This window comes from Oratosquilla oratoria, chromosome 24 (assembly GCF_046742065.1).
Source record: "Oratosquilla oratoria isolate Oo_2021 chromosome 24, ASM4674206v1, whole genome shotgun sequence".
Classification (NCBI taxonomy): domain Eukaryota; kingdom Metazoa; phylum Arthropoda; class Malacostraca; order Stomatopoda; family Squillidae; genus Oratosquilla; species Oratosquilla oratoria.
Genome location: NC_134800.1, coordinates 2,907,546 through 2,925,824, shown reverse-complemented (window position 1 = coordinate 2,925,824; position 18,279 = coordinate 2,907,546). Strand labels below are relative to the sequence as shown.

The 18,279-nt window shown below is 37.6% G+C and overlaps 2 protein-coding genes across 5 annotated transcripts; both read right to left on the bottom strand.

The window, feature by feature from the left end:
• Positions 1–4,382: 4,382 nt before the first annotated feature.
• Positions 4,383–5,750, bottom strand: LOC143038193 (uncharacterized). Its single transcript, XM_076207194.1, has one exon. It carries the CDS (start codon positions 5,494–5,496, stop codon positions 4,621–4,623), a length of 876 nt encoding a protein of 291 aa, XP_076063309.1. The 5' UTR covers positions 5,497–5,750; the 3' UTR covers positions 4,383–4,620.
• A 5,034-nt stretch (positions 5,751–10,784) lies between these two features.
• LOC143038386 (uncharacterized) lies at positions 10,785–17,373 on the bottom strand. 4 transcript variants are annotated; one of them, XM_076207488.1, is made up of 2 exons: positions 15,912–17,373; positions 10,785–12,704 (listed from the first exon to the last, which is right to left on the bottom strand). In XM_076207488.1, exon 2 carries the CDS (start codon positions 12,360–12,362, stop codon positions 11,244–11,246), a length of 1,119 nt encoding a protein of 372 aa, XP_076063603.1. In that variant the 5' UTR covers positions 12,363–12,704; positions 15,912–17,373; the 3' UTR covers positions 10,785–11,243. The 4 variants fall into 4 exon arrangements, with proteins under 4 accessions (XP_076063603.1, XP_076063605.1, XP_076063606.1 ...); XM_076207490.1 differs by lacking the exon at positions 15,912–17,373 and adding an exon at positions 15,705–15,905; XM_076207491.1 differs by lacking the exon at positions 15,912–17,373 and adding an exon at positions 15,494–15,694.
• Between the last annotated feature and the right edge of the window lie 906 nt (positions 17,374–18,279).

Genomic DNA, 18,279 nt, shown 5'->3' with positions numbered 1-18,279 from the left:
AGGTTTTTGTAACATTCCTATAACAATTCACTAGAATCAGTACAGAGAAGAATGACCAAAATGATACAAGGACTCGGAAATTTGCCTTACGAAGAGAGGCTTAGGCACCTACACTTACACTCTCTGGAAAGACGCAGAGTGTGGGGTGATCTAATAGAAGTGTTCAAGTGGATCAAAGGCTATAAAAAGGGTGATGCAAACAAGGTCATCATAATAAAACAACAGGGCAGGACTCGCAGTAATGGGTATAAACTGGACAAATTTAGATTTAAGAAGGAAATAGGCAAGAATTGGTTTACAAATAGGGTGGTCGATGAATGGAATAAACTTAGTAACCACGTAGTAAGCGCTCAAACTATCAGTTGTTTTAAAAAACGATTAGACAACTTTATGGATTGGGATGACAGGTGGTGATGGATACGGAGCTGCCTATTGTAGGCCTTATGGTCTTTTGCAGTCTCCTTTATTTCTTATGTTCTTAATTGTGGATGTTAAGCATCTCCTGGTCTCCTTAAATGGTTCCAGTCATGGGGCCATATATATTTCACCCTCATTTTATTCCAGCTTGTGCAGCTGGGATTGCTTACCCTTTCCATATATTGTTCACAACCACAACCTTTACAGATCTCCTGAAGAGCAGGACACAATTTCTGGTGGCTCCAATCTTTAAGGTAAAGTCACATCACTTTATAGAGTAGGTGATTTTTTTTTTCAAATATGTATTTAATGAATCTAGGTATAGCCCTTACATTAGTAATTCCTCAGGGTATTGTGTTCCTCCCACATATATATAAGGCATAGTGAATATCTGATAAAGATATTGTGAGCTCTAGTGAAGCTCTAATTACTTAATGGAAAATCCTTCCACATCATTCAGCTTGGTACGAAATGAAAGGATAGAGTTTGGAGAACAAATCTTATTGAATCAATTTTTTCAAACTAATACTTCTGATTTTTTTTATTTTGTTTCTCTGAATAATTAAGAAATACTGCAAAAATCATATTCATAAATAATTTTTTTATTCAAACTTCCTTTATTTTTTACTGTGGAAAATAAAGAGCATGATGTTTTCTTTCAAATGAAAGAAAAATTACAAAAATCCATAAAGAACCAACGCTATTACAACAGAAAGAACAAAAACATAAACCTTACAGGACGATGGATTTAAATTTTCGCGACCATTTGTTTGATGGTTGCAATATATAGCAAAGCTCCAATTTCCTCTTCTTTCCTGATGAGGTGTGAGGTGAGGGTGAGGGGGGTGTGTGGGTGGTGTAAGGTTGGCGTGGCTAGTAAATGCTTGTGGAGTGCTGGGTGCAGCTGTGCTGCTTTTCTCCTCTTTTCCCTACTTGTTTCTATTTCAGGTACTCACGGGCTCTCTATATATTCTGCTGCTTCACTCTCTTGTTTCTTGATAATTTTTCCATGATCACAGCTACAATACAGGGCGAGGAATTAAAATTGTTCCATACAGTGAGAGTGCCAGGAGCGACGCCACTTTACTTTGACCTTTTCAAGAGTACTAGTACACTGTCCACTGTCTTTGTGGGGTATGCTGTTGGGAGGTTGTCAAATACCTTCATAAACACAATTCTGTAGCATAAACAAAATAGCTATAGAAATGTTGATGCTATTTCAATATACAGGATGCTTTTTATGCAATGGGGTTGCCAGAGGTTGCCAATATTTGATCTATTTTATGCTGTATAAAAAATTGAAACGAAATACAGTTGCATAACTTTGTATGAGTGTTGCCACCATCATAGATTCTTTTGAAATGTTTACCTAAAATTCGCTCATGTACCAGAATTTTTCGAATGATCGCTGGCGACGCTGACTGATGCCCCTAAGTTACAGTCCCATGAGTCTTACCTCAGTGTGCTGCAAAACTATGGAGTAGCTGATAACCGAGCATCTTGTAAATTATTTACAACAGAATGATGTTCTTGTACAATAGATCAACTGAAGATCAATACTATTGACATATAATGTGATCTCTTTCCATTTAATTACTAGTCTACTCACCTATTTGGTATTCTATTATTTGAAGGTATTTGATATACTGTAGTAAACCATGTATTACTAATGAATCAACTTGAAACTATAGGAGTGGAGGGAAAACATATTGGCAGGATTTCCCAGTTTCTTATTGGCAAAGATATGTTAGTGAGATTAAATGGCACTGGGAGTAGTTGGAAACCGGTTAAGTGTGGAGTCCACCAAGGTTTGGTTCTAGGGCCTGTAGTGTTTCTGATTTTTACAAACCATGTAAGTGCTAACTTATCATGTAATTTCATGATACTTGCAGACAACATAAAGCTTTACACAACATGTTGTGGAAATACCCTCATTAACATCATGGAAACCAGGCAGGAGTTTCAGGATAATATTAATATGCTACAAGATACTCAAATTTCTTGGGGACTTAACTTCAACATTTATAAATGTCCTTTTTTTTTGTAAAGAGTAATTTTTTTTTCTTCTGATGCTTCAGTTCTTCTTACAGGGGCAAGCAATAGAAGCCACTGATTTATATGTTAACCTGGGCATAACTATGGATGCAGACTTGAAGTTTCACTTTTGAAGTCCACAGCATGCAATGAAAGTGATTTCATGATAAATCTATATATCACATATATACAATCCATTTTAGAGGACAGCTCCTGTGTCTGGAATACAAAATATATCACCAACCCAACAAGACTAGTATCTGTACAGAGAAATTGGGCCAAAGATGGATTGGCTAACAAGACATATGGAAATAGTTTGAGGACACTTAAACCATTTTTTGTGAAGAGAAGAATTCTCAGGGCTGATATTAAATATTTGAAGGTATTTCATGGTGATAATCTCATCAAGCCAGTTGATTTTTTTGTTTGTTTCGTTCCTGAGGTTGAAACAATGGGCCATCCTTACAAAATTCAACATATTTTTGCCTCAATAGTGTAGAAGAATTTTCAGTGTGTATCACATTGGGCTGTGAAACTCTCTTCTGGCTTAGTCCTGATTGATAATCACAATGAATTCAAATCCTCTTTGGCAATTTTTTTGGGTGAATTTTTATAAGATTAAGTTGGATGATTTTCCTACAAATTTCAGTCAGCTGCAGTTATTGTACAATTCCAGTTCTTTCTTATTATTTTTCAATTTAATAATTGATATCAGTCTTGGCTTGGCACACCAGCAGAGTGCCTATTATTTGTAATAATCTTCCATGAGTTGCTCCAGTCAATCCAATGGTCATGATTTCTCACATGTACACACATAGCATTGGATTCTTGATCTGTCCTAATACTATACATATGTTGTTTCTTCCTATAGCATTAGGATAGGTCAAGACTCAATGCTTTGTTTGTACATGTGAGAGATCATGACCATTGCATGCTATGTGTTGTTTCTTCCTATAGCATTAGGACGGGTCAAGAATCCAATACTTTGTATCTACAAGGGATCATGTCCATTGCATTGACTGAAACAACTTGCAAAAGATTATTACAAATAAATCTTTCATTGATAGGAACATGATTGAATCTAGCTTTATCAAGCTTACTATAATTATTTGAGTCCTGGGATTATAAGCTGGATAAATTTATCATTAGGAAAATTGTCAAACAGTTCACAAACATGGTACTTAGAGTAAGGAATGAGGTCACATCAGGACATTCCATTCTCTGTGAAAGCTTTACATGTTGGAAGTCAGATCATAACATTTCCTTCCGTTATCCCTCTTTTAATGTGTGTATATACACCTGACTTAATCTTTATACTATGTCCCTTGAAAATGTCAATATAAATGAACACATTTTTTTTTTGTCTTCTATTTTCCATGATCTGTACATTAGTGAATCACATGTTCAAGTGGTTTTTTGCTATACACACACACACATATATATATTCATTCATAGGCATATGTCTATGTATATACTTCTCAGTTAAAATTGGAATGACTTTCCTCATATAAGTAGAGCTGACTGCTGAAGTTTTAGTGACATCCCTCTAGATCAGTGACATGGCTTTTTTCTGATTAGAGATAGATCACCACTCAACAATAAATGTTTATCACTTTTAGCTCCTTCCCCACCTCTATGACTAAACCTTCAGAATAATGTTGTCTCCAAGGATATAAGAGCTGGTCACTGTTGACAAAATGCTAAATACTCTCATTTATGAGCTTATCCATCACTGAGAAAGCTACATCACATAGGGCACACTGCAAAGGCTTCTCTCCTGTATGAGTCAACACATGAATTTTGACAATTTATCTTATCTATTATATATATATATATATATATATATATATATATATATATATATATATATATATATATATATATATATATATATTATAGAAAAATATATCACATAGGTCACAATTGAAAAGCTTCTCTCATGTGTGGATCATTACATGCCTTTTGAGATCACATTTCTGAGAGAAAACTGCAACACACAGCTCACATTGAAAAGGTTTCTCTCCTGCATGGGTCCTCATGTGCCTTTTGAGATTACCCTTCTCTGAAAAAGCTGCATCACAGAGGTCACACTGGAAAGGCTTCTCTCCAGTATGGGTCATCATGTGCCTTTTCAGATTACCCGTCTCTGAGAAACCTGCATCACATAAGTCACACTGAAATGGTTTCTCTCCTGTGTGGGTCATCACATAGGTCACAATGAAAGGTCTTCTCTCCTGTGTGGTTCATCATATAGCTTTTGAGACTACACTTCATTGAGAAAGCTGCTTCACATAGATCACACTGAAATGGCTTCTCTCCTGTGTGGGTCATCACATGCCTTTTGAGCTTATCTGTCATTGAGAGAGCAGCATCACATAGGGCACACTGGAAAGCTTTCTCTCCTGTATGTGTCATCACATGCCTTTTGAGATTACTCTTGTTTGTGAAACTTGCATTACACTGATCACACTGGAAAGGCTTCTCTCCTGTGTGGGTCATCACATGCTGTTTAAGATTTCCTTTGTGTGAGAAAGCTGCATTGCACAAGTCACACTGGAAAGGCTTCTCTCCTGTGTGGGTCATCACATGGTCTTTGAGAGTACCCTTATGAGAGAAAGCTGCATCACATTGGTCACACTGAAAAGGCTTCTCTCCTGTGTGGGTCATCACATGGTGTTTGAGATTTCTTTTATATGAGAAAGCTGCATTGCACAAGTCACATTGGAATGGCTTCTCTCTTGTGTGGGTCATCACATGGTCTTTGAGAGTACTATTCTGTGAGAAAGCTGCATCACATTGGTCACACTGAAAAGGCTTCTCTCTTGTGTGGGTCATCACATGATGCTCAAGATTGTTTTTATTTGAGAAAGCTGCACTGCATGAGTCACCTTGGAATGGCTTCTCTCCTGTGTGGGTTATCACATGGTCACCCTGTAAGGGCTTCCTTCCTGTGTGGGTCATCATATGCCTTTTGAGATGACTCTTCAGAGAGAAGGCTGCACTGCATGAGTCACATTGAAAAGGCTTCTCACCTGGGTGGGTCATCACATGTTTTTTGAGACTTCTCTTCCATTATAAAGTTACATAACAAAAAACACAATTGAAACCTTGCTGTCCTGTGTTGGTCATCAAATGTCTTCTGAGATAACCCTTTAGTGAGAAAGCTGCTTCACAATGGTCATGCTAGACAGGCTTTTCTTTTATAATAGCCATCATATGAAACATGGCATTAGTCCTTTATTGGGGTCATTATATGATGTACACATGGAACGTATGGGCAACATAGCTACTCAAAGTGTGGCAACTATTTATGTCCTGCCAAAGAAACAAAAGAAGAGATTTTTAGTGGCACATTCATGGGTCATCTTAATAAAGATGTGGATGTTCCCTACCCAAATACATTACAGCTGCAGATCGGTAAATCTACTTTATAAATGTTTATTTTATAGACTCATGACATATTCTACAACAGTGAGACAAAATTAAATGAAGATCACATTGACCACATGTGCAAAATATTTCAAAACATCTTATGATTCAGAATTGCATTTTAAGAAGACATCCATATACCTATTCCTCTTCGTTATAACTATTAAGAATTCAGAGTTTTAAATCCCTGAAAGATATATCACTTATGTGACACCAAGGTAGCAAAGTGAAATTAACAATGAAAATGAAAACTACTGATAAACAATCTGTTCCCCATGGTCTTTCTTGCAGAAAACCAACAGACTATGGGTAATTGATGTGGATCCACGAGCCACTCAAGAAAGATATATTGTGTTGTTGGCAAGGGCTTGCTGGTATGTAGTATGATGTGTTCTGTGTCCTCTGAGTCATTGTTACATCTGGTACAGTTTGAATCTGCAGCCTGGCCTATTATAAGTTGGGAGTGTTTCAATGTTGGATGGTGTCCTAAGTGCAGGCCTTCCAGTGTGGTTCTTACTAGATGTGGATTTTTTTCTTTCTTTTCTTTTTCTCTACGGCTTGTGTCTGGAGATTGTTGGTGGACCATAAAGTTTGGTGGTAAGCTTTGAAGGGCTTGTTAAATGAACTAAGATTGTATTCTTTGTGTGTATGTTTTGTGTGGTTCAGGTGTTTCAGTAGTATGCTGCTGGTGTATTTATTTTGCTGCATTCCATTGTTGGTGTTCATGACATGTAGTGTGATGGGTGTTTGGTGTTACAGTTCTGGGATGGAATTTTGTTCCTGTCATTTCCATGAGGTGTTCTATGAAAAATATTTTGGTTTTAGTATATAAGTTTATAAGTTACTTGTATTCTTCCCATGTAGGGTTAAAAGAGTCAATCCTGAATAGAGATGCATATTCATGTAAGCTAATCCTGAGGTCTGTTACTTCCTTGTTCTACCACAAAAAGACAAACTGGGCCTACATTTCTTGCCTTGTAGGCTGAGACTAATGGTTTCCAGAAATTACCATTTCCTGCTTCCACTGTAAAATATCATTGTCAGTCAATTCCTGGATAGTAGCCTATGTTGGGGGCACCATTTCTTGGTGATGGGGCAGAAATTGATTTCCATTTAGCCTGCTTTCAAATTTCACTGAGATCATGTCTTCCTCTTCTTAGGTTGGAAGAAAGACAGGGAAGGCTGTAAAAATTTGAACTTATTTCATAGCATGCAAGGAAAACCTGTCCCCTATGGTGTGCATTTACCTAAATGTAATATACAGGAGAGGAGCAAAACCCACTGAGTCCCATTTCCTACTCTCCAAGTTATCACACCTAGCCTTAAATTCATGTGCAATTCCAACTTATTCTATCTTAGATGAATCCTTCTCACTGGGGTGAGCATTACCTAACATGGTGAAAAATATACATGGCATTTTTCTTTCTTAATGAGAAGACTGTGAACACTTCATCTAGAGGATCTTGGATGAGGAAGTGTTACAAACAATTACCCTCTCACTACTCACTACAGTCTGGGAGAATCAAGCGTTTGGGTGGGGGAAATGGGAAAAAATTAATAAATAAAAATAATTCAAATCAACAACAAAATTATAGGATTGTATGAAATAATTAATGGGTAGTTTAAAAGGCAATAGTATTAAAAAGTTTTTTAAGGTTCTACATACTAGAATTTTATTTACATAAAGATATAATCCTGGCTAGCTGAAATAGAGTGACTATGAATATCCAAATGCTACAGGGTCTCCCAAAAGAAGCATTCCTAAGTAAGAAAATTATATGACTTACCATCAGCATGTGGTATTAGGAATTATGGATAGATCACAAACATTTATGCCCATGTGCACTTCCTGAGATACTAACCTAACCAATCAAAAACCTGGTAAGTCTTCAAACTCTGCATTCATTTGTGTAATGAAATGGAATAAGGCACTAATTTGAAGCCCATTTACTACCATAAGCAATGGTTAGCATATCAAAAGCCAAATCCTATTTTATATTTTTCCTGCCACTGTGACTATAATTACATTTCATTTTGAAGAATGTTAAGTTTTCTAGTGTACAATCCACTGACATTATTTTCATAAAAAAATCAATAAATTTGACCTTTCAAAAGCACAAAGGAAAACAAAATATTTGCATACTTGGGTAATTTTTCCAAATTTTATTCAATGGATATTGTTGAATTCTGGTAATTTCAAGTTGGAGAATGACAATATTCCTTTTGATTAATGAAAATTGTCCAATCTCAAGGGAATTTTATTTAATTTATCACATTAATTTAATATGCTACCATTTCCCTGAATATTACTGGTTGTCAGATGGATAAAAATATAGGACTGGATCAATACATATTTAAGGAAAGAGAACAGTAGAAGACTGAAGAAAATACAATAACAAATCTCTATATTTTGGGAGCATGACGACTCCAGGGTTGGGAAACTCACAAAGTAAATTAAGCCATCAAAATCAACGATACTCTTACCTTCCGTGGGAAAAGACAAACGTATCTGTGCAAATAGATAAGATGCTACCCGACCAAATTTACCATACCTAACTTCTTTCCACCCACCGAGTAATCGTACACACAGTACCATGTGTTTACAAACTTCTAAATGTAAACATCGTGTTTATGTCATACAAACGAGCTACATAAAGCGCATGGTAACACAAAATTATGTTTTGTAATAATATATGGACAAAAACTATGAATCAGATAGTTTCTAATTAAAGTAAAAATGATGAAAAGATGGGAGTTTGAAGGGTCAATTTATAGTTTCACCCAACCATAGAATTTGATATGTGGCTTATGTGTTTCTGGTGAGAAATTTTGTGATATGAACGATGGTGTACATCATCTCCGTCGCAAACTTGATATGTGGCTTAAGTGTTTTTGTTCATTTTATACCTGTTTTGCAACGCGCATTAATCCATTTGTTAGCGTTCCCCACCCAAAAACCCCGATTTCCCACACTTATGCGTTCGGGAGATGTACGCATAAGTGCATAACTTAAAAACTTAATTACTTCAAAAGTACGCATTCGTTCATATCACAACATTTCTCACCAGAAACACATAAGCCACATATCAAATTCTATGGTTCGGTGAATATATATATATATATATATATATATATATATATATATATATATATATATATATATATATATATATATATATATATATATACAGTACAATCATATATGTTTATACATATACACTGGATGAAGGAACTGCAGCAGGGAGCTGTTGCCAGTTGTTAGCTCATTAAAAAAAATACCTACAGTTGATAGACATTTTGGGCCAATTCTGGAAACCAAGCCTCAGCCCCTCAGGGCTGCACCTCCAAATGGAGGAGAGTTACATAGGATTACAAAGACGGAGCATGCAGACAGGAGACCTTTTGGTCCATATCTAGGTCAGGTGTGAAAATAAAAATATAATAATGATAAATGAATAAAAATATAATCATGTAAATAGTAAATATAATACATTAGTAAATGTATAGGTATAGTTAAATAATAAACAAACAGGTCAATTATAAATAATAATAGATTCACACATAACTAATAATAAATGAGAATCAAGCAAGTAATAATAAACAAACGATAAAAAAATAAACAAATAAAACAAATGATAGTCATTAGAACATCTTGCTTTTGTGTTATCTAAGCGATTCTTAAAACTTCGAACTGAACTACATTGCACTGTCTCTGCAGGAAGCTTATTCCATTCATTAACTACATGGTTGGCGAAGTTGTTTCTACCCACTTCCAAATTAAATTTATTTCCAGACAGTTTGAAACCATTGTTTCTTGCCTGATTCTCATTCAGCGTGAAATTTTTGTAACTTTTGATGTTGTCAATTCCCTTTACAATTTTAATGACCTGTATCAAGTCACCTTGGAGTCTTCGCTTTTTTAAGGAAAACAGATTCATATGTTTTAGTAGATCTTCGCATGATTTATTTTTGATATTTGGAATCAGTTTTGTGGCTCGCCGTTGTACTTTTTTCAATCTATCAGTCTTTAATGAGATTTGGTGACCATGCAGAAACAGCATATTCCAAATGTGGACGAACTAACGATTTATATAGCTTGTTAATGAGTGATGGACTTTTGAAGTCAAAAGATCATGCAATCAGTTCTAGAATCTTCAATTTGCTTTCTCAGAGGCTGAAATAAACTGCTTGGATGATTTGAGATCGTTACTGATAATTACGCCAAGATCCTTTTCACTATCTAGTTAACGAATTTCCAAATAACTTGTAATCATACTGTTATTTTTACCTATGTGTATTACCTTGCATTTACTTGTTAAATTTCATTAGCCACTTTTCAGACCATTGCTGTAATTTATCTACATCTTGAATATCTAATTGGTTTAAGTGATCATTTGCCATTCTGCACAGCTTTGTATCATCAGCAAATTTGAAAATAGATTTTAGTTCGTGGTCTATATCATTTATACATACTATGAATAGAAGTGGCCCAAGAACAGAACCCTGAGGAACTCCACTTATAAAAAATTTCCATCCAGAAGTTTTTCCATTTAAAACAATTGTTTATGATCATTCAACCAATTACTAGTCCAACTTAATAGGCTACTACTTATTCCATGTGAAGCTAATTTAGTAGGTAGTCTTTCGTGTGAGATGGTATCAAAAGCTTTTGCCAAGTCTAGATATATTAAATCTATATTTTTGGTTGATGGGTTTTGAAAATGTGGAGCTCTGCTGTTCATCTTATAGGACTACTATTACATGTCATTTGTTCCTTGTACTTAATCACAATGATGTCATAAAGAGCGGCAATTTCTTTAATGTATCTTTAATCAAGCACTAACATAAGAACAAGTTTATATCATTAAAAGGGGACGAAATGTTGAAAAGACCAATAATGACTTCTATATGAATTTTATTGTGAAGTAAAACAATGTTTTTAATACACAGAACAATGGGTTTCAACTCCTATATATTCAACTCAAGCTTACATGTCTGTTTTTCATTATCAGTACACACAGTAAATAATCCTTTAAATTACATAGCTATTTCAGAAGAAGATTCTATTTACAAGGAAAAACAATGTCAAATATAATGTTCTAGGACAACAACTTCAGTGATATTGCCCCCAAGGATATAAGTGCTAGTTACTGTTTGACAAAATTCTACTTTCATGCATGTGTCACCACATGAATGTTGAGATAATCTCTCTTTAAGAAAAACACATCACATATGTCACAATGGAAAGGCTTTTCTCATGTGTGGATCATCATGTGTTTTTTGACATCACACATTATAGCTACTCTCCTATGTGAATAATCATGGTTTTTGACACTTTCTTGAAGAAAGCTCCTTCATATAGGTCACAATGGCTTCTCTCCTGTGTGGGTCATCATATGTCTTTTGAGACTAGCTTTGCATGAGTAAGCTTTATCACAAAGGTCACACTGAAAAGGCTTCTCTCCTGTATGGGTCATCATGTGTCTTTTGAAGTTAGTCTTCCGTAAGAAGGCCGCATCACATAGGTCACACTGGTAAGGCTTCTCTCCTGTGTGGGTCATCATATGTTCTTTGAGAGTACTCTTCCTAGAGTAGGCAGTGTTGCATAGGTCACATTGGAAAGGCTTTTCTCCTGTGTGGGTCATTATATGCCGTTTGAAACTACTCTCACTTAAGAAGGCTTTGTTGCACACGCCACACTGGAATGGATTGTCTCCTCTATGGGTCATCATGTGATATTTGAATTCTTTCTTCTGTGAAAAAGCTGCTTCACATAGATCACACTGAAATGGTTTCTCATCTGTGTGGATTATAACATGGTATGTAAGTCTAGACTTTCGTGTGAAAGCTGCTTTACACACATTACACTGAAATGGCTTCTCTCCTCTGTGGGCCATCATATGGATTGTTAGACTACGCTTTATTGAGAAAGCTGCATCACAGACATCACACTGAAAAGGCTTTTCTCCTGTGTGCTTCATCATATGCTGTTTGAGATCACGTTTCTCTGTGAAGGCTGCATCACATATGTCACACTTGAAAGGCTTCTCTCCTGTGTGCTTCATTATATGCCGTATGACACAATGTTTCTGTGAGAAGGCTGCACCACATATGTCACACTTGAAAGGCTTCTCTTTGTGAATTATCACATGGTTTTTGAGACTACTCTGTCGTGAGAAAGCTGCATCACAGGCACCACACTGGAAAGGCTTCTCTCCTGTGTGGGTCCTCACATGGTCTCTGAGACTACTCTTGTGTGAGAAAGCTTCATCACATAGGTCACACTGGAAAGGCTTCTCTCCTGTATGGATCAACAAATGGCTTTTAAGACCTTGTTTTCTGGAGAAAGCTGCATCACATACACCACATTGGAAAGGCTTCTCTCCTGTGTGCTTCATCATATGCCCTTTGAGAAAACTCTCATATAAGAAGGTTGCACTGCATATGTCACACTGGTAAGGGTTTTTTCTTGTGTGGGTCATCACGTGTTTTTTCAGGATACCCTTCACTAAGAAAGCTGTATCACATAGGCCACACTAAAACGGCTTCTCTCTAGTGTGGATCATCACATCCCATTTGAGATTACTCTTATGTGATAAAGCTATGTCACAAAGGGCACACCTGAAATGCTGCTCTCCTGTGTGGGTTATCAAGAGGCTTTTGATATTAATTTTTTGTGAAAGGTATATCACAAAGGACAGGCTAGATAGGCTTTTCTATGTTGGCCATCATATGAGACATTAGTCTTTTATTGTGGTCATTACGTGATGTACACATGGAATCGATGGGTAACATCTATTCAAATCTTGACAACTATTCATATCCTGCCAATGAAACAATGAGAGAATTTTAGTTGTACATCCCTGGTTCATCTTAATAGGGCAGTTTACATTACCCAAATAGAATACAGCTGCAGATCATTAAAACTGGGCTTTATGATAGTTATCCTACTGCTTCATGACATTCTAAGACTGAGATAAAATTACATGAAGAACCCATTAGTCATTTGTGGAAAATATTTCAAAACATGATCATGATTCATAATTCTATTGTAATAAGACATCTTCCTGCCAAATCCTAGACAAAATGGCTAAGAATTTGGTGTTCTAAATTCCTTCATGATTCATCATACATATTCTATGAGCTTAAAGAAAGAATGCTATTAGCATCTTTACTAACAAAAGCCCAATTAATCAGAAAAAGGAATGAAAAAAAAATTGAACAATCATTTTCTAGTAGTCCCCCTTAACAACACAACAGACAGGTTAGCACAAACATTGAGAATCTCCAGCTTAACCATCATGACCAACCCAGGCAAGAAGATAGGCATCTTGGTGAGAAAGATTGAAGATCATAGCTACAACAAAAGTATTGTGTACAGGATCCCATGTATTGCTTGTGAGCATTCATATTATGGAGAAACACAGAGCAATGGAGAAAAGACTCTGTGAACACAGAGCAGATGTCAGATACTACCATGAGACTAGGGCATTAGTTAATCATGTCAAAGAAAAGGGACATTGACCAAAATGGGAAGCAGCAGAAATAATAGAGGACAACTTATCCAGACAGAAAAATACTTCAATAGAAAATGTAGATCCTGAGAAGTTTAGGGCTAGCCTTATAATAAATTTCCAGCAAATTGAAGGTATTAACAAATATGAAGATTATAAGAAGGCTTTTATAAAACATCTTAAGTCAAAGTGTGATCAGGATCCTATCAGGTCTTTAGTTAAAATGAAAAAGAAAACAAAAACAAATTAAACAAACAGAATCTTTAGCAAAATTAGACAGATGGTCTAAGGACATGATTTCTATGTTGAAGGTTTCAAATTGGACAGGCAGTCAAAAGTTTTTACGAGAGTAGTAGAGCCTATGTTAGAATAAGAAATGGAGAGTGAGTGGTTTGAGTTAAAGGTAGGACTTTGCCAGGGGTGTGTCATATCGCCATGGCTGTTCAACTTATATATGGAAGGGGTTGTGTGTGAGGTAAATGCAAGGGTAATGGGTCAGGGATTGGAGATTGTCAAAGGAAATGGAGAAAAATGGGAGATAAGCCAGTTGTTGTTTGCTGATAACACTGTGCTTCTGGCAGGATCAAAGGAGGGATTACGGAAATTAGTGACAGAATTTGAGAAAGTGTGTGATAGGAAGTTGAAGATAAATGTAGGTAAAAGTAAGGTGATGAGATGTATAAGGGGAGAGGATGGCAGCAAATTGGAAGTGAGTATTAAGGGAGAGAGACTGGAGGAAGTGGATAGCTTTAGACACTTGGGGGTGAATGTGGCAGGAAAGGGAGGAGTGGAGGTGGAGGTAGAATGTAGATTGAGAGTAAATGCCTTGGGGGATTAAAAAGTGTAATGAGAAATAGACATTTGGGAATGGATGCTATGAGATTGTATGAAGGGGTGATTGTGCTGACACCATTCTATGGGGCATAAACTTGAACAAAAAGGAGGAAGAAACATTTAAATGCATTTGGGATGAAATGTATGAGAAGTATGGTAGTGTTACAAGGCTGGATAGAGTGAGAAACAAGGTGAGGAGGAGAGTGGGTGTGGAAAAGTAGTGGATGATAGGATTGATGAAAGAGTATTGGGATGGTTTGGACATGGAAAAAATGAGTGAAGAATGATTAGTAAAAGAAGTGTGGAAGGCAGTGGTGGAAGGAGTGAACATGAGGGGGGGATGGATGCATGGGGTGAAAGGGGTATTGGGAATGAGGGGGCAATGAGGGGTTTGCCAATTGTTTGGATTGGCCTTGCTGTGGATGTGCTGTGTCTTGATGCATTGATTCTGACCTTAGGCAGTGGTTAGGTTAGGTTAGGTTCGAGTAGGTATAATTAGGAAAAGCTAGAACAAGCTTAGTCAGATTGGGTTACATTGGATTAGGCTATGTCTGGTTAGGTCAAGTTGTGGTATGTTAGGTCAGGTTACATTATGTTGGGTTAAGGTCTCGTTTGGTTAGTGCAATGCTTGAATAAGTTATGAAATTCTTTTATCTACCCAAGGGTTTTGTTTCCCTTATAAATGAAGTAGCCAGCCAAACACCTGGACTTCTCAAAGGAGTACACCTAGTCTCATCACTCCATCCCACTTTGTCGCCTTTTGCGACTCCCATGGGACTCAGTGGCAGAATTATTTCTTCCCCTACTACAGGGAAAAAAGAAAAGGTATACTCAAATAAATGGCAAAACAGTTTCAAGGGTATAGCATAAAGGGATAGTCGTAATACAATAGTATAATTCCTCTAGAAGTACAAATTTTACCCACTTATGATATTTGGCTGTGGGTGGTTATGGATACTAAGCCTTAGTGAAGTCTTCTCGGTCAATTTATAGTTTCACCCAACCATAGAATCTGATATGTGGCTTATGTGTTTCTGGTGAGAAATGTTGTGATAGGAACGATGGTGTATATAATTTCCGTCGGAAATGCGTACTTTTGAAGTAATTAAGTATTAAAGTTATGCACTTATGCCTACATTGAACGATCTGGGGGGACGTGTGGGAATTGGGGTTTTTTGGGTGGGGAAGACTAATAAATGGAGTAATGCGCGGGGTTTTTTTTCAAATTTTGTCTCATCTGAGGACCACAATGGAAATAAGCTTACATGTTTTTGGTGTTAACCTCGGCAATTGTAATTGTTATTTCGAACTATGTCTTCTTTCATTATTTGCACTTCATATATATTGATTCAATGTTAAATCAAATTATTATGTCTCCGCTCAATGCCAATGGTTTCCACACTGCCTTATCTACTAGGGAAGGCTGGGGTACTTGAAGCATTGGCTGCAAGAGCCTATACAATATTAATACTGCACCTTAACATGCAGGGAGTACCCCAGTGCGGGGATAAAAAATAGTTGTCGAAAAATAAAATCCTCTGTTCTTGAGTAGAATAAACGACGAACTCCATAAATTATTGGGATTATATAGTTGTAAAAATCACCCATCAACCGAAATGAAAATAACCTTTGTAGCCAGGCGAGTTCGTTCAAATAAAACATTCGTATTATCACAAGCATTACCTGATGTTACTATTATGATTTTAGTCTAATGGCGGACTGAGTCAATGAGCTAAAATCCCTGCAGTATATAGTTTCCTCCTCCTTCCTACTCCCCCTCTCCTCCTTATTTATATTTCTTTCTGATTACAAACAATTCAAGTCAATAACCTGTACAAGTGAATCAACAAATGTAAGGCATATAGACTAAGCCACAGGCGAGAATATAAAAATGTAATAGGGATCAATAATAAAAGCCCAGTAACTGGCGTATCTCAATTGACGTCCCCTAAGAAACAAGATGACAACGCTATATAAAAAACAAGAAATGATACTGAAATACATGTGGTTTTACACCAATATCAACTAAAGTGAAAAACAACAAAAATTGACTGGACAATATTGCCAAGTATAAAGATAATTGCTAGACAAGCAAGCATCTAAAAGAAAATTCCTTCAATATTGTTTTGGTTGACACCTCAAGCTTGTTCCATAAAAATTAAGCTGTGAATTTGAATGGGTTTCTGCCCACAACAGACCTAAATTGAGGTAATACAAGAAAGGCACCAGTGTTTTGAGAGTATACTGATGGTACGCGGAATGGATTTTGAGGTATTTAGGGGCCTAACCATATACAACTGTAAACTAGTTGAGACGACTAAAATGTGACACATCAAAATGTGTTTGTCGTGGTTTGGTTCGGTATGGACAAGCCAGGGAAATGAGACTCACAGTAACACTAACTCTAAGACTTAATGGTTACTAAGCTCGGAGGTCAAGGGCGAGGTCTCGTTAGGAGAAGGTCCGGAGTTAAGGCCGCATCACCCGTCGTGGTCGAGAGCGAAGGGCCACCGGAGGGAACAAGGCTACTTGATGAAGAGAACTGGTCCCGAGGCGTCTTGCTGGAGAAAACTGCTGCTTGGAGTTGTGCCCGGGAGAGAACTTGCGACTTGCAAGGTAAGACCACTCGCTTGCGCGGGATCGGTTTTTGTGGGAGGGGAAGAATGTCTGTAAGGAAATGAAAAGATAGTAGTGTATAGAAGAGGGCTTTTGACACCGGGTGATTGAGCAAGCGATTAAGGGTAGTTGGTGGTCGTGGCTGAGGAGAAATTGGCAGGGAACTTGGACGGCGGCGCCGACGCCTGGGATTAGAATCACCAAATGTTCAGAAAATGGTACACGTAGTAGAGGTGGAAAAACGGAAAAATATTTAGTGGGATGTAAATTGAAATGAGATTTAGTATAAGAGAAAGTTAGAGAGGTGAATTTTTGTCGAAGAAAAAGTACGTGTAGATGTTTGTGCGTGGGGCGTGGCTATGTTCGTGAGAGGTGTGTGTATCTTATGGGGAGTAGAGTTCAATTCCCGCGTGTAGAGAGCGCGTTCCTGATTAACCGCAGGTTGGGCATGACCGTTCCTGTTTATCCCCAGGTTGGGCTTGAGAGTCAGGAGAGTGGATCCAATGGCGGTGGGAGGGGGGGGGGAGGGTTGGCAGGCGGGTGGGTGTTGTACTATCTTTCTCCCTCGTGTCAGCGAAGAGGCCAGGGCGTGGGTGCGGGCCGGTCGACAAGAGAGGCTCCCCAATTCCTCTCTCGCAACCAGCCGGCGAAGAGCTAAGGGCTCTCAATCAGAGTTTAATTGTGGGCCCCCGCTAAGCCAGCGAGCAAGTGTGCGCGTACCTCTTTTCTTCCAAACACAACTCTGAAAACAGAGAATTACGTGACTTGGGAAATGTGCATTTGTCTTTGGTGAAAACCCGCCTGCCGACGTTAACGAAGAGGTCGGCCTGCGACTTGCAAGGTAAGACCACCCGCTTGCGTGGGATCGGTTTTTGTGGGAGGGGAAGAATGTCTAAGAAAATGAAAAGATAGTAGTGTATAAAAGAGGGCTATTGCCACCGGGCGATTAAGCGAGCGTTTAGGGGCTTGTTGGTGGTCGTGGTTCGGGAGAAATGGACAGGGAACTCGGACGGCGGCGCCGACACTGGGATTAGGATCACCAAAAGTTCAGAAAATGGTAGGCGTAGTAAAGGTGGAAAAACAAAAAAAAAACTTTAATGGGAGGTAAACTGAAATGAGATGGTAGTATAAGAAAGTTAGAAAGGAAGCGAATTTTAGTGGAAGAAAAAGTAAGTGTCGATGTCGGCCTGTGTTCGTCTCGGTTCGGCACCGACCTTTTAAAGGAGGCTGGTGGGAACCTGGGGAACTTTCAGAGTTTCTGATTGGCTCCCAGACTGACTGGCCGAGACGTCTTTGCGAACTATGCTTGCCAACTACAGCGAGTATAAAAGCCAAGCTCGAGTCGTGTGACGATGGTATTATCACATGATGTAAAAGTGGAATTTTAAAATAATTTTAAGGTTTAAATTATAAGGTTGACTGCTATATGAAGTAG

Bases quoted from the DNA above. Each gene is read 5' to 3' on its own strand.
- LOC143038193 (XM_076207194.1), bottom strand. From the start codon at position 5,496: ATGACCCACCCAGGTGAGAAGCCTTTTCAATGTGACTCATGCAGTGCA.
- LOC143038386 (XM_076207488.1), bottom strand. From the start codon at position 12,362: ATGACCCACACAAGAAAAAACCCTTACCAGTGTGACATATGCAGTGCA.